Below are 17,440 nucleotides of genomic sequence, written 5' to 3' on the forward strand. Positions count from 1 at the left end.
TAAACTTTATGATATATGTATCCATCATGGAACAAAGATGTCATATTCCAAAAATCATAAATTGATCAAGTAGTTTGATTTTTTTTTTTTTAATTGAGAAAATAAAATTTTATGACTAAGTGAGTTGTAATGTTTTGACCCACCATGTTTTATAAATAAGGGAGAGACAATTCAATTCGAACTATAGAGATCAAAATCAGCATTGTAATGGATACAATTTACTATTAAAAATCACTAAAAAAAAATAAATTCTATAATAAAGAAAACAACTTAATCAATTTACATGATTTTAGTGCAATTTAGTTTTTTTAAAGTAAGTTTACTTTTAAATGAGCATTCAAAAAAATATTAAATAAATTTATGTAGGTATTAAAATATGGACTTTAAAAGTAAACAATATAAAAACCTAAACTTGTATTTCACTAAGTGTTAATTCTTAATAGCGGCTGACAAATAAAAAGTTAGATCTTAAGATCATTATTATTTTTTTTTTAATTCAAAATTTAATATTCAAAACTTAACATTTGTTTTCATATCTATCTTTTTACACTAGTTGGTTGAGTCTGAATTTTTGGTGTGTTTGCTTGGATATCTAGAAAAAAGAATTTTTTCTTTTTTTTTTTAAAATACGGTTTAAGTAAAAAAAAAAAAAAAAAAAACGTTATTACATTAATAGAAATTTCAAAAAATGATTGAGTAGAAAATCTGCTAGAACTATTTTTTTACAAAAAATAACACTGATTTGCCATTTTCTAATTTAAAATAAAAGTTAACTGAAAACTAGGGAGATAGTCTGTCACACGAAATTAGCCATATGAAAATGACTTTTATTTTTTCTTGTAAATTTTTTCCTACTCTCATTTTTCGTTTTTTTTTTTCTTCCAATTTTGACACGACACAATTACGTAATAAGTATTTTTACTTAAAATGCATTTTTTCATATTTGATTATAACGCACAAGCATCAAATTTTCCATAAAGTTTAGAATTAGCTTAATGTAAAGACACTTTATGACTTTAAAAAAAACTATTCATTAGTGTTTTGACCCACCATATTTTATAAATAAGGAAGGAAACAACTCAATTTGAGCTCTAGAGATCAAAACCAGCCTTGTGATGGATACAATTTACTATTAAAATGACTAAAAATTGTAAAAAGTAATGGGCAAATTAAATTAATGACAAAAGAACATTTTTCTTTTTTATGCAAATCTTTATGTATTTTTTTTTTTTTTTACATTAGTTCCAACTCCACAATTTTCTTTAAAATGACAACTTTTATAGGTTTTCGACTATGCTGAATACGAAAAAAATCACATTTAAATTTTGCAGACACAAGTAGTTATCGAAATATAAAGACCTGTATTATGCACTGTAATTCTCTGGCAGCCATATTTGTACGCGCGATAAATAAGTCTACTTCGCAGAGAAATAGACTTGTTTATCGTACGTACGTACAAACAAACGTGGCCACTAAAGAATTACAGTGCATAATACAGGTCTTTATATCTCGATAACTACTTATGTCTGCAAAATTTAAATGTGATTTTCATTTTCAGCATAGTCGAAAACTACTATAAAAGTCATTTCCAAGAAAACTGAAGGTGGATGTAAAAATTTATCAATCTTTGTATAGAATTTTATGTTTCTGAATTTTTGAGATAAGGATTGATAATTCATATTATTTAGATTCTTTAGACTACTGCTCTCATCTTGAGCGTCATTTTAACGTTTCCGTTGATGTTACCTCCGACCATCTTCAGGTGTATCTTGTAGAACTCTGGAATCTACACAGATTTTTGAATGGAACCTTTTATTTAATCCACGTGGGTAGCATATTCTCGTTCTGTCAGCCATTACTGGAGGAATTACTTAGGAGTTTTACCCAGTCATGGTTGGTGGAACAGGAGCATGCTACCCCCATGGATTAAATAAAGAGTTCCATTCAAAAATCTGAAGATTCCCAAGTTCGATTGAAAGGTTCTCTAAGTTCTACAAGATACACTTGAAGAAGGTCGGAGGTTACATCAACGGAAACATGAACACAACACTGAAGATGAAAGCAGTAGTCCAAAGATTCCAAATAACATACAAAATTTTCTTGATTTTCTCAAAATAAGAAGGGGGGGGGATGGGCTTTGAAAACATCTAAAATTTTAAATCATGGCAGCATCATTATAATTTTGTGGCAGTTTTTGACATTTGGCTTTGTGCTTGAGTTTCTTTTCGACACTGCTACAGAAAGTGGCGTGCTTATGAATGAAAAAAATGAGTTGAATTGGAAGATGTAAAAAAAAAAATAAAAAATAAAAATAAAAATCTGAAATTTCAGATTCACACAAGAGATTCCTTGTCAAAACGCAGGCGGACAGAAATTATTTTGACAAATTATCAATGATCTGTTCGGATTGTCTTCGACTCAAAATTTTAGGGCCCCATTTCCAGTAGGTCCCAGGATGCAAAAGGTTAGACACAAGTTCAGGCGTAAGTTTCATGAAAGTGTTTCTATGCAACCAACTGGATTCAAATCTGGCACACCCAGGCTTTCAATCCACGTTGTTAATCACTCAGCCACTATTATGCTTGAATTGAGATTAGCTAAGATTTGTTTTCAATAGATAAAAAAAAATTTGATGGCTTGAACATAAAGGAACTAAACTTTAATCTATGTGGTTTCTACTAGATTTTAATTGTCTATAATACAAAGCACAGTTATATGGTGGGTGTATTGGCTAAAACTACAAAACAAATACACACAAAGTTAGTATTTTCTTGATTGGTATCACCCTGGATGTATAATATATATAATTTAGAAAAAAAAATTTTTTTAAATCATTCTTCAACCATAAACTGACAGATTTCATTAGGGAGGGACTGTTTTCCAGCCATATTATATATTAATGAAAGGGGAATAACTCTGATTTTTTTTTTTTTTTAAACTCAAAGAGGAATGGGTTAGATGAAGAAGAAAGAAGGGGTGAAGAGAGAAAATAGGGGAGAAGGAAAGAAAGAAGAGACAGAAGTTTTAATAGAAATATGTTACACTTTTGCCCGGGTAACACCAAATGCCCCTGCTAGTCTATTATATAAAAGGCAGTTGTCTATGTGTATGTCTGTATGTTCAGTTAAAAAATAAAAAAATACAAAGCAAACACCCATAAAGTTGGTATAGTCTTCATCAGCATTACCCCCGGATGAAAAATATCTAAAATTTAGAAAAGATTATCCAGTTTCTGTGGGTCAACTGGATTGGGTTTCGTTGGGGGTGGGATCCATATCGATATGTACTGATTTGGAAAGAAAATGCCAACTAATTCAATGATAATCTATTATATAAAGGAGAGTTGTCTGTGTGTATGTCCAGCTAGAGAGGAATGGGCTGGTCAGAGGATAAAGAAGGGTGTGGAGAGGGGGAGGGAAAAACTGGAAGGTGTGGAGATGGGGAGAGAAAAACCGGAAGGGGTGGACATGGGGGAGAGAGAAAACCGGATGGGGTGGAGATGGGGGAGAGAGAAAACCGGATGGGGTGGAGATGGGGGAGAGAGAAAACCGGATGGGGTGGAGATGGGGGAGAGAGAAAACCGGATGGGGTGGAGATGGGGGAGAGAAAAACCGGAAGGGGTGGAGATGGGGGAGAGAAAAACCGAAAGGGGTGGAGATGGGGGAGGGGAAAAACCGGAAGGGGTGGAGATGGGGGAGGGGAAAAACCGAAAGGGGTGGAGATGGGGGAGGGGAAAAACCGGAAGGGGTGGAGATGGGGGAGGGAAAATAAAAGAGGTGGAGAAAGAGAGAGGCAGAAAGATAGTTTTAATAGAAATAAATTACTTTTATGCCCGGTAGCACTGCTAGTCTCGTATAAAGACCATTTTACAAATGCAAAATAAACTCTATTAAGCAGTACAGTGTGAAGAAGAGGAAAAATGTACGACCATATCAGACGATTATCAGGTCTTGCAAAGACAATTCTGTTAGGAACTGTACAAGGAAGAAGAAGTGAGAGGGGAGCAGACAAAGGAAGCGATAGCAGAACAAAAGTGGACAGATTGATGCAGATAAAAGTGGTCGTTAGGTCATCTTCGCTGCAGCAACAGTCACTTAAGCCAAAGGACAGAAAACTTTAAAACAAAAGTATATCAGCTAGATAAATAATTTAACTGAACTTAAAGGACGTATTGCTGGACGTGATTCCTGAAATGGTCCACGATGTCTTTCATAATGCTATAAGATCCGTTTAAAATTGGCAGAGAAACAGACAAGTCCATGTTGAATGATTTCAATTAAATGACAACTTTAAAAATGACTTTTTTTTTTTATCATCAATCCAGAAAAAAATGAACATGGTATTGTTTGATTTTTTGGAATTTTTTTTGAGATGAGGATTGGTATTTTGTATTATTGAGACTACCGCTCTCATCTTGGATGTTATTTTCACGTTTCATACAAATGTAACATTTGGATTTCTTCAAGTTCAACAAGATGCAACCAAATAAGGTCAGAGATTACATTAGTCGAAACATTGTGAAAATAACATCCAAGATAACAGTAATCCGAAAGGGATCGCTTTGTTTTAAAACCAATAAGGGATTTTGAAATGTATAGGGACAAAGAAAGAAAGAAAAAAAAAAAGAAAAAAAAAAAAACAATGAACACTAAAATTGTTGCGCAGAACACAATCCGAACACGTTCAAAACATAATTCAATCGGAATTTTTTTACACTTGTCTAGAGTCCCCTCTCCCCCCTAAAAAAAAAGAAATATCTGTATGATGTACATACATGACGGAAAGGAAATATCGTACACCAAAAATCATGTAAATTGATCAAGTAGTTCTATTTTTATAAAGAAAATCATTTTTAAACAAATTTTAGATTTTTCAATGCCCCACCCCATCCACGTTAAAAATGACTTTTTAAAATCTTACAAGTTTGAATTATTTGAAGTTCTCTCCTTTGTTCCTTCAGATTGGTTTTAAGATGGTGTCATGAGAGTGCAGCTCATAGTTATGCTATAAAATTTGATTTTCTTGATTAAAAATAAAACTACTTGATCAATTTATGTGATTTTTTTTTGGTTTATGATAAATTTTTTCCATCACAGATATGTACATCCTACAGATTTTTCTTTATATTTGTTTTTTTTTTTTTTTATATGGGATAACTCTGGACGAGCACTAAAATTTCCAGAAAATTTTTTCAATTTCTTTATCACCATGGATTTGAGCACTGCTGCCTCAGTACGTTTTGGTTTTACGTCTCCGTTTACGCTTCGGTTTATTTTTAGTCTTGAGAAGACATTTCTGACAAAACCACTGTTCTTCCGATGGCGGCTCTTCACGAATATTCACACAAGGCCTGTCGAGGAAAAAGAAAGAAAAAATTATTAGCTAAAAATCAATTTTAGAAACAAAAGCTAAAAAGCATGATATTATTTTTGCAGTGGAAAATACTTTAATGAACTCTTAGCACTCCTGACTAATCCGATAAGCAGCAAAATCTAACCCCCTCATTCTTGAGGTCCCTAAATAGCAGAACACCTTTCGCTCTAATAGTTTCTTCCCCAAGATGGCTAGACTTTAGAATTCCCTTCCTGTTTCCTGAGTGTACTAACCGGCTGAATAAATATAATGTGAACAGAAATCTCGCTGTTTAAATCCCCAGAGTCCTCTGGTAGACACTATGCCAAATCACAGACCCTTACATTCCAAATGGCAATATGTCTTGTTTGTGTTAGAATTTATTAAAATGCTTGTGCCGTATAATTGAATTTCAAATAAATGCATTTCAGGTAAAAAAATAAAAAATAAAATAAAAAAAAATAAACTATGTGTCATGTCGAAAAAATGATTTTTTTTTTTTTTTTTTTTTTTTTACAAGGTGGTCACCACTTATCAAGGCCCGGAAGCCACTCAGGGATAAGGGTTATTGTAAATTGTAAGTACAGTACGTTAGTGTGGAGATTTAATAAAGTGTCTACTTAAGGGGGCGGTTCATCAGGAACTTGTTTACGTTGGACTTGAAGACATCCAGGTTGTAGTCAGGTGGGAAGCAAACAGACGGAACAGAGTTCCACAGGCATGCAGTTCTAAGAAAGAAGCTTTGTTCATGGAATCTACATTTTGATTTAGGCAAAGATAAAGAGTGGGGAAAGTTTTTGACAGTGGATTCAGCTAGACGAGTGTTTTTCGTAAAAGATTGGCGAAGGGGGACCAGAGATTGGAGTTCAGACGAGCACCTCCCATGGAAATAACGATAAAACAAAGATAGGCTTGCAACGTCTCTTCTATGGGAGAGAGGTTGCAGGGAAGAGAAAATGGCATCCCCACGAAGCCATGAAGTCTATTTTGTAAAAGTTTTATCGGGTTCGATAACATTAAAGAGTTCTTAAAATTCAGGGGAGGTAACTGCTCTCTATGAGTTTGACAAAATAATTGTAATCCGCCATTTGAATATAGAAAATGGCAGAATATCTAGTTCTAGCAGCTCTACTCTAGAATTTTTACTAATTTCAACAAGACAAGTAAATATATAACAGTGTCGTTAGCAAAAGTACATTTTTTTCTAATCCAATTATTCTGTACAAGTACAATATTTTCTAATCAAAATTTTCTCTCAATAAAATGGTTTAATTTGTAACAATTAAACAGATTTTTATTATTGACAAAAAAATGTCTATTTTGGTTCATCCACACATAAAAATGTAAAATCAAATTTTATTTCATGAAAATAGACGTAAACATGCGTTGCATATGAATGGCAGACATTCCGGGTGATAGATGCTTGGTAAGAGGGGTGGCCACGAGAACAAGTATATTATTGGCTGGAGTTAAACCAACCAAGGGATATTCTTTTGTTTATTTAAAAAAAAAAAAAAAAAAAAAAGCAAGCACCTCATTAAATAAATGTTATGCTGAGGCCGACTTTTGTGAGAAAAACCATGTACAAAGATTATCTGCAGAATGAATGTTTGGATTTTATCTTCAGTGGATATCACGAGTGATCAACCTCTGGGTGGTTGAATGGTGATCAATAACAAAAACCCTAAATCAGTCAGAGGTGAAAAAATCCCAAGAGAATGGAAAAGGTAGGTGATCAGAGCCTGTACTTCTCCTCCAGAGGAAGAGTTGGAGTTAAGCGTTCAGCAAAGGAGTTGATTTTCCTGAAAGTTGAGTCCTTTGGAGCTCTCAGTAAAGGACTGTGCTAATGGGACTGGTGTGTGCTTCGGTCTCATTAAAAAGAAAGGTCATTCTCCAAGTCTGCCATTACAACCTCTAAGTAATAAACATCATCATGTGTTTCAGGCTTAGGGTCAAACAAATCCAACTTGCCTCCTCCCTTGAGGCTTGCATTCACAAATATCCGTGGGCTTAGAACTAATTTAGCTGATGTTGAAGCATTTCTCCTAACAAATACCCTGGATATCTTAGCACTAAGTGAGACTAACCTACACTCCTCCATCCCCTCTAACTACTTTAACATGCCTAGATATCTCCCACTCTGCCGTAAGGACTCTGACAGACATATGCACGGACTTGGAGTTTACATTCGTAACACCCTTCCCTTGACTAGAGAAACAAACCTAGAAACGGATGATCAAGCCTTTATGTGCTTTAGACTAATCATGCAACACAACATTAGCTACTTTTACTTTCTCTACCGCTCTCCCTCGACCCAAGACTGCACCATAATAAACAAAGTATCTGACAGCATAGACACAGCACTCTCCTTCGACACTAGCGTCCAAGTACATGTATTTGGTGACTTTAATGTTCATCATAAAAACTGGCTTGGATTCTCTACTTACAGATGCAGCAGGCAGTGCAACTCATAGCTTCTCTGTATCTCACTCCCTATCGCAAATTGTTACTTTTCCAACCCGCTTCCCTGATCAGGAAGAACAACACGCATCACTATTAGATCTGTTTTTGACCACAGTTCCTGATGACTGTAACGAAAGCCGACAGCCCACTTGGGAACGCTGATCATGCGGTGATAATGGTTGAAATCGCCCTAAACTCTAGACTCAAAACTGAAGAGCCAGTGCTCAAAACAACGAGATATTATAAAAAGGCTGACTGGGAAGCAATCAGAGATCTTATCAGAGACGCCCCATGGGGAAATATTTTTTCTCTTCCTGCTGAACAGTGTGCAACCGAGACCACTGAATGGTTCAAAACTGCAATCGAAGCGCATGTTCCCATGCGGAAATTCTATAGCAAGCCCCACTCTCCCCAATGGTTTACTTCGACTTGCGCAACTGCCATTGCCCAAAGGCAGCATGCATTCCGCAGGTTTAACCGACATAAGTCTAGTTCAAACTGACAGAAGTACATAGAAGCTAGAAGTAACGTTAAGAAAGAAATAGTGACAGCTAAGAGGGAATTTACGGAAACCACTAAAAAAACGCATCGAAGCACAAAAACTAGGAACTCGTGACTTCTGGAAAATCTACAACAGTGTAGTAAATAATGGGCAATCAACAATTCCTCCACTAACCAACAATCACGAGGTTCTTTGCTCAGCAACCGAGAAGGCTAACATGCTTGCCAGTCGGTTTGCCTCAAACTCCACACTGGACCCTCTAAACCACCCCCTACCTCAATTTCCTATGCGGACAGACGCCACGCTTGACGATCTAATAATCACCCCTGCTCAGGTGCATGCTATCATAAAAAACCTTGACACTTCAAAAACATGTGGACCCGACCTCATCCCAGCTGTGCTATTAAAAAAGTGCTCAGCTGAAGTAGCTCCAGTTCTCTCCAAACTCTACAACAAATGCCTTAATGAATCTTGCTTTCCGGGCTGCTGGAAAACTGCTTCTGTGGTACCAGTATTCTGGCGAAAGAACTGACCCATTAAATTATCGCCCTATTAGCCTCCTCCCACTTTTTGCCAAAATATTTGAGACCTTAATTAACCATGCTCTAGTCCAGCACCTTACAGATGCTAAACTTCTGACCGACCAACAATATGGATTTAGACAAGCCCGTTCCACGGCAGACATCCTCACTGTAATCTCTGAACGCATATACCATTCACTGGACAAAGTGGGAGAGGGCAGAGCGGTAGCTCTAGATATATCCAAGGCTTTTGACAGGGTATGGCATGAGGGTCTCCTCAGGAAGATTAGATCATACGGTATCACTGGTAGAATACTTAACATAATTAAATCCTTCTTAGATAAGAGAAAATTCCAGGTTGTCCTCGACGGTCGTACATCTAAACAATATGATATAAATGCGGGAGTGCCCCAGGGATCTATCCTTGGACCTCTGCTGTTCCTGATATTCATAAATGACCTCCCTGACAAAATTGACTGAGGTGGGTATATATGCTGATGACACCACACTCTATAGCAAGCACGACAGAAAAACAAATGAACATATATCTAAAGTAATGGCAGAAACACTAGAGGATGACCTCCAATCAGTAGTGGCATGGGGACAAAAATGGATGGTCACGTTCAATGCCACCAAGACAAAACTGGTTTCATTCAATAATTACAAGAAACCTTCTCTACCACCTATAGCAATGGCCAACGACTCTTTATCTGAGAGTACGTCTCAAGCTCCTTGGTCTAACGTTCACAGGAAACATGAGCTGGAACAATTACATCGAGAGCATTGCCAGGGCCGCTGCGAGGAAGGTGGGCTCTCTCTACCGTGCTAGAAAACTTCTAACACCCGAAAGTATCCTGCACCTCTACAAGGCCACTATTCGCCCATGTATGGAGTATTGCTGTCATATTTGGGCTGGTGCATCGGCTACTAGTCTCTCGCTCCTTGCAGGGTTCAAAAGAGAATCGCAAATCTGATAGGCCCTGAACTGGCATCTAAGCTTCAGCCTCTGTCCCATCGTCGAAACGTTGCATCCCTCTGCCTGTTCTACGTATTATAATGGTGAATGCTCTGATGAACTGCAATCACTTGTGCCCCCACGACGTGAACACCCTCGACAGACCCGACAAGCTGCAAAATCCCACGCCCACACTGTAGAGATCCCTAGATGTAAAAGATCTTTCTACTCCAGTAGTTTCTTCCCCAGAACTGCTAGACTTTGGAATTCCATTCCAGGTCACTGCTTCCCCAACTGTACTGACTTGCATAAGTTCAAGTGCAACGTGAACCAACATCTCGCTGCCCAAATCCCTACATAGTACCCCAGTAGATGTTTCCCCTGATAGTAGCCCCCTACACCAAAGTGGCAATGTGCCTTGTTTGGGGTGAAAATGTAATAAAAAAAAAAAAAAAAAAAAAACTGGAAGGGAGATTCAAAACCTCGAAGATGTGATCAAAGTTTTGCAGATTCTCTCTCTTCTAATCTGCAGAACATGGGATATTTAATGCAGCAGATCTATCTTCTGTTGTATTTACATGTAATCCCTCATGAGGTATTGAGTACACCCAGCGACGTTGTGATTGTTTGGAACATGATGTGCAGGCTTATTTGGTGCCTTTTATGAACAGTTTCTGAAGAGATGCCGCCAGGACCAAACGATATAAATCTCTTCTCATTTCTTGCAATAGTGTTGGGAGACAAGATAGAACTTAATTCTTTTTCCATAGTCAACACCAGCCAAACTAACCCGTCTTCCCATTTTATATTGTTCTCTTACTAACTCCTTCTGGTTTCCATTCTGTGTTGATGAAACTGTTGAATAAAGGTGCTTGTCTAACTTTTTTTTTTTTTTTTTTACATAGAGGTCACCACTTATCAAGGCCCGGAGGCCACTTAAGGATAAAGGTTATTGAGTGTACTGTACAGTAGTTAATGGGATAATATAGCAATCGTTAGTAGTGGAAATTTGATTACTTAAGGGGACTGTTCATGAATTTGTTTACGTTGGACTTGAAGACAACCAGATTGTAATCAGATGGAAAACAAGCAAAAGGAAGAGAGTTCCATAGGTGTGCAGTTCTAAGAAAGAAGCTTTGTTCATGGAATCTACGTTTTGGTTTAGGCACAGATAGAGAGTGGGGGAAATTGCCTATGGCTACCCCACAGCTTTTCCAAGGAATGGTGCACCTTCTCTAAGTGATATTACCTAAAGTAATAGAACGAAGCTGGATACTCCACCAGACTAGATAAATTCTTGTCCTGGAATCCAGTAAGACCATGAGACCAATATGAAAGTTATACTACAACATATAAAAATGATTAATAGGGGAGAGGAAAATTATGTTCTCAATTTCTTTACTAACTCAGTGCTTGAAAGATAAAGAACTTAAATGGAACATTCGAATATCTATGTATCTCATATAGACTTCAAGTGTTATCCCCGGATTGTGGGCCCCTTGATTTCTGAGAACTTCGACTGAAGTAAAATAAAACAAAGAGAACTTCATCAGTCTACCCCATATAAAAAAATTCCAAAGATCGGTCAGCTCCCTCCCAGTACAGACCAATCAATCTCCTGTGCGTCATGGGTAAGCTGCTGAAATCTGTGATAAATAGAGAAGTGGTCAGACACCTCAGCAAAAATAACCTGCTCAGTGACATGCAATATGGTTTCCATTCTGCGAGATCTACCGCTAATGTACCATCTGAAATATCACATGGGATTAGCGAATCTCTCAACAGCGGCTTTGTTTCTAGAGCAATAGCTCTTGACATATCAAAGGTTTTTGAGAGTATAGCATAAAGGTCTACTTCATAAGATTGTCAGCTATGGAATAACTGGAAATATCCTTTCAATTATTGGATCCTTTCTCTCTGATAGGCTTATAAGAATAGTCATTGATGGTCAGAAATCAGAAACTCATTGTATTAATGCTGGCATCCTTCAAGGTTCCATTCTGGGCCCAACCCTCTTCTTAATCTTCATCAATGACCTCCCAAATAACATTCTAAGATCATTTGTAGACATTTAAACAAAAAAAAAACAACTTGTTTTATATTCATGTGTTCTGAGCTAGAACAAAAGAAGCAGGAAATAGATCAGACAATTCTGAAGAACACATGTCATAATAGCATTTATAAAAAAAAGACTGAGACTAACATTATGTTGGAGTGAAGAAGAGCCATTTCCACCCAAACTGTTTAGTGCCAATATGAATAGTGCCAGGAAATATGCCAACCTGATAAGACGTCAGATCCCTCACTCGTTGAAGAAACTGCAGGTCGAGACTACAGACCTGACCAATGTAAACGGACATCAGATCCCTCCTTTGCCTCTCGCCATGGCCTTGATCAGAGGCGAAACCAAAGACCAAAAAATCCAAAAATAATAGACCTGGACGTAATTATATTTCTCTAGTACATGCTAACCGAACCTTTTATTCAGGTGTTCCTCTGTTGATAAAGCTGGAAAATAAAGTGAGATAAATTGCATAGAAGACATTTGCCTTTTGACTAGAAACCTTAAGACCCTCTTTTCTTTTTTATCTTAAATAAAGTCCATTATAAACAAAAGGGAATATCACCACAGCTAGTAATACTATTTAATCAGATGAATACAAACATTACTACAAAATGGCTATCACCAACAAGCATCTTATCACTCATAACCTAATAATAATAATAAAAGGTCATTATAAACAAAAGGGAATATCACTACAGGCACTAATACTATTTAATCTTTAGTTAAAGAGGAAAAGAGTGAGATATATAACAAGTGGAAAAAAATCATTTTGAATTTTATAATTTTTTTTTTTTTTTTTTTTTTAATATTTAACTGTTTTTTTTTTCTCCCCCAAACTCACTTTTCCCCACGACTCACAATACAAGCTCAGCAGGTGACATTTTTTTTTTGGCAATTTAAACAAATGTTTAAACCTGTTGTGCCTACTATCACCCGTGACCTTGTAAAAGGTCAAAACGCAATAACAAAATTAGAGATTGAAGAAAGGTGTTCCACTCACCAATGATACCAGTCGTCACATCCGTCGCAGCCAATCATTGGGCTGCCATCATCAGGCAGTTTACAGCCAGGGCAAATCCAAATTTTTTGACCGTTCTCATCCTTCAAGATAAACAACAACAAAGATTAGTTTTGATTAATGCCAAACATTTACTTTTTTATCTATTAGGACCCTATGCCAGTAAGTAGAGATTATGTTAACTAGGACGAATTTTGGCAAGGGTCACAATTAGTACATGTCAGGATAGTCTGGTGGCAAATGAAAATAGACCTAGCTGCAGGTGGCATGATTGAAGTGGGTCAAAGGTTAGTTCCCTAGACTAAACGCACTAGAAATGCAGGTGTTAAAATAGAAGAGGTGATGATGTCACGCGTGAGAAAAGAGACAAGAGGATTTTTAAAAGTCAGTCCAAGTCGGGAAGCAGAACAGTTGCCTTGAAACTCCTCTGATCATACATTGCTATCATTAAGACTAAGTTAGCAAAAAAAAGAAAAAAGTTTAAAAAATTAATAAATGATTTATGTGGTCTCTCTCCCAAAGAGTAAACTTTTTGAATAAAACCTCAACAAGTTTCCATTGTGCTTTCATACATGTATAGTTTCTTTATAAATTGAACAGAAAATCAATCACAAAGGGATCACGGCCCACACATAGAAAAGCAACGATTGGAGTATGAAGACCAGCAACCATGCAAGTATGCATAAAAGAGATTTTATTTGCTTTATCGCTTACCAGCAAAAAACGCTTATGCGTAAAAGTGCGCTGTTAATGCAAACAACAATGTGCAAACTGGTTGTGTTAACAGACGTTTTTGGCCACGAGTTGCAAAGTCATAGATATAATTTAACAAAAGCGCTCTACCCAAGAAGTGGGGCTCATATATAGTCAACAGTTTTGCTGTATCACAGCTCTAGACCATCCGTGACCAAACTGTTGACTATATATAAGCCCCACTTCTTGGGCAGAGTACTTTTGTTAAATTATACAGACAGCCACTTACTTAGCACAAAGCAAAGCTCTTTGTAAATAAACTTAAAACGTGACAGCCAATGTTTATAAAAAAAAAAAAAATTGGAGATATGATTTATAAGTGCCAATCCCATGGCTTATTAGTAGAACTATCGACCATCAACTAGATAGTTGTGTTATGTTATTGGCTTCCGGAAAATACCAGTTAACCTGCTGCATGGCTCATTGTCAGTGTTTAGGTTAGAAATATTTTGATAAAGAAAAAAATGTTTGAATAACAGAAAGAATATTATCAAGGTGGAATAAATATTTCAAGATAAAATATTAACAGGGGAGGGAGGGGGGGGGCTTTGCCAAGTCGAAAATATGCTTGAATATGATATTTTAATTTGTCCACATTTCGTATATATTATTATAAAGTCATGGTTTCAAAAGTAAAAATAAAAAGTATTTGGGTGCCATCAGCTAGAATTGAAACCGAAAACAAAACTGTAGCATTCAAAGCTGGTGATGTTACCACTGTACCAACGTGACTCGCATATGAACTGATTAAAAATAAATAAAGATGAATGTACAAAAAGTATAACATTTTTTTCATTTTTGACCGATTTTTTACCTCTTAAAAACAATTTTAACTGGCTAACGATCCATAAAAAATCCAATTATTTGAGGCCCCTAGTGCTGCTCTGCGACTTTTAGTTTCGGAGGAGATAGAGTTTGAAAATATGAAGACGGACAGACATAGTGTCTTTTATACATTAGATTTACATTAAAATAGTTCCCAGAAATTTAAACGCAGGCAAATATTATGAACGTAATCAACTGAGGAATTTTAAAGGTTGGAATTTGGTTAATTAAGTAAACAAGAATTTAGCTTTCGTGAATGACACGTGATTTGGTTTGCTTTGCTGACGGAAATGTCAGTAGTCAGTTTCGAGCTAACGAGTTTAAACAAGACGGGACAGGCAAGTTCTCAGTTAGGAGAGAGTTGTTCAGTCATGGAAACATTCAGCTGGAAAGACAGTAATATGTAACGCCGCCAGAAAAGGGAATGGCATGCAACCACAGAACAAAAAGTTGCAAGTGGAATAAATGTAAATGTGAAAGAACAATTTAGTTGTCTGAGTCGTCGGGGTAGAAAATGCCTTGCATTTTTAAAAGTGCATCTGGAATACAGCGATGGTTGCAACAAAAAAGGTATGTCCTTCCTTTGTCTGGGCAAGCAATCAAAGGTGTTATTTGCCCCGTTTGTTGAAGGTATTTATATCTGTTTATTATAGGTATTAAAAATGTACACACACACACAACGAACATTACATAGACAACTATATAACATGTACATGGTTTGGTTCCCTTGTTTATATATGTTTTATATATACACTCGCTATCCATCAGATATATAACATGTACATTTGATTCTTGGTTTGGGATGAGTGTTTAGTATAACTGCACTGAAGAACTGTGATAAAGCAAAACAGTCGGTTTGTGGATGACATATATCTATAAAAGTGAACGTGTCTGTGTGTCTGTCTGTGTACATTTCCCTACGCAATAACTGTCAATTTTTAGTCTACAGACTCGAAATTTGATATACAGGGTAGTGAAATTTGGGAAAATCTTTGTGATCGATTTTCAGCCAGAAATTTGGCTGTTAAGGGGTCAAAGTTCAATGATTTGACCTTTGAGAACTCTAACAAACTCCTCCGACAATTTGGGGTAAAAACACTTGAAATTTTAGATATAGGTTCCTTGAACATGGATCTAATTTAATAACTTGATTTGAGCCCAAAACAATAAATGTTAAGGGGTCATAATAGGGGTCAAATTTTAAAAAAATTTACCGTTTTTTTTTTTTTGCTCAGCATACATCTCTAAACACCCGGGCAACGCCGGGCACCCATGTTAGTATATATATATATTTATTAATAATTTTAAATATAAATCTTTATAACAAAGTTTTCTAATAGCTTGATAGCATAGGATTAGAGTCTTAATAAAAATATTGTTGATAGAAACCACATCAAATGTATAACCCCCCCCCCCAAGTTTATATTTGCATACAATTGTTTCTGCCTACCACCAAGATATACAAACATTCTACATTTATTTTTCATATTTAGCTTCAAAAAAAATGTAAAAAAAATTTTTCTGCCTAGGGTTGTTACGCATTTTTTTTTTGTATGAGCACTGGTCACATTTAAAAGATGAATAAATTTTATCAAAATAACCAAAATGTTAATGTTTTGAAAAAGGACATTTTATTAAGAAACTATTATTTCTTATTAACCCTTTGATTTTAATATAACAAATAATTCTGTTTCACAATATTGTTTTTTTTTTTTCTGTGCAAATATTTAAAATCTTGTGACTAAGTAAGACTGTTTTGATCGGCCATGATTTATAAATAGGAGGGATACAACTCAATTCTAACTATTGAAATAAAAAAAAAATCAGCCTCATAATGGATACAACTTAGTATTAAAATTGATAAAAATTGTAAATTTTGATTTTTTTAGTTTAAAAAAAAAAAAAAAAAAAACGTGACAAGTACATACATCTTTTTTCTTAATGTGCAATTCTAAACAAGCACCAAAATGCCAATATTTATATGAATAAATGAGAAAGAATTTGTTTCATGTTTACAACAAAGTTATGAATGAAATATTTTTTTTAAATGTATCGGTCAAACAAAAGAAATATAAATTAAATGTATCGGTCAAACAAAAGAAATATAAAGTTGTTTAATCTTTAATATTTCGTAACCAAATGTTGGTAGCTCAGAAAGTAACAACACTGGAGAGTTTTACCGGTTTTTATTCTATGGAGTAATTATGGAAGTGGAAAAAAGCCTATTCATAAGTTGTTTTTTTTTTTTTAATTTAAATTATATATACTCCTATAATTTTTTTTTGTGTGTGTGTATTGATATTCATATTAAAAACCCTTCTTTCTATTTATTTAAAAAGAAAATACAATTTTGTTATATATGGGTCATGGAATTGCATTCATCTGCAAAAGATCTAACTAGTTTGCATATTCTTTAAACATTCATTTTAATTAATTCCTTATTAGTTTTTTTCTGTTTTCTTATGGGATGATCATCTTTAGTTAACTATTACGTGTAATTATATTCATGCAGATATTCTACATGATTTATACTTGCGTAAAAAGGTTATAGTAAACACAAAATTGTTTTCATATATATTTATGTATGTGCATATTTGTTTAAAAAAATTTTACCTACCAAGCTCCTGTCAGTTTTTGGTCTACAGACATGAAACTTAATATATAGAGTATTTGAACCCATGTGAAAATCGGTGCAAAAGTGAGAAAATTAAAAAGATGAAATTTGCCAGGTGAAGATTGAACGACAGCATTACGAATATGCATGCATAACGTAATAGCTATTGGTTCATGTTTTAATTTTTAGCCGTTCAGCAAACATGTCTTCATAGCTCAGGCATTAACATCAAAGGGAAAAGTAAATTGTAAGTTAAGCGTTTCGGTTTCGATTCTCGGTGGTGGCACACAAGCCATTTTTTTTTTTTTATAACCTTTTAAATCATGACTATATACTGGGTGCAATATAATAAATACGAAATCTGCATTAATC

General features: G+C 35.4%; 1 protein-coding gene and 1 long non-coding RNA gene across 3 annotated transcripts in view; both read right to left on the bottom strand.

Moving 5' to 3' along the window:
- Positions 1–483: 483 nt before the first annotated feature.
- LOC145249726 (uncharacterized) lies at positions 484–2,779 on the bottom strand. Its single transcript, XR_013863565.1, has 2 exons — positions 1,521–2,779; positions 484–1,371 (listed from the first exon to the last, which is right to left on the bottom strand). It is a non-coding gene; the product is annotated as an uncharacterized LOC145249726 (long non-coding RNA).
- Positions 2,780–5,124: 2,345 nt separating this feature from the next.
- Positions 5,125–17,440, bottom strand: part of LOC145249720 (uncharacterized) — an 86,381-nt gene continuing 74,065 nt past the window's right edge. For both annotated transcript variants that reach the window (XM_080111602.1, XM_080111601.1), the window contains 2 exons: positions 12,859–12,959; positions 5,125–5,350 (listed from right to left, as the gene is read on the bottom strand). In XM_080111602.1, the coding sequence (XP_079967728.1) occupies positions 5,230–5,350; positions 12,859–12,959 (222 nt within the window). In that variant the 3' untranslated portion in view covers positions 5,125–5,229. The remainder of the gene's footprint in view (positions 5,351–12,858; positions 12,960–17,440) is intronic.

The sequence above is a fragment of the Euprymna scolopes genome, chromosome 28 (assembly GCF_053919585.1).
Source record: "Euprymna scolopes isolate OS-2025 chromosome 28, ASM5391958v1, whole genome shotgun sequence".
In the NCBI taxonomy this organism is placed as follows: Eukaryota; Metazoa; Mollusca; class Cephalopoda; order Sepiida; family Sepiolidae; genus Euprymna; species Euprymna scolopes.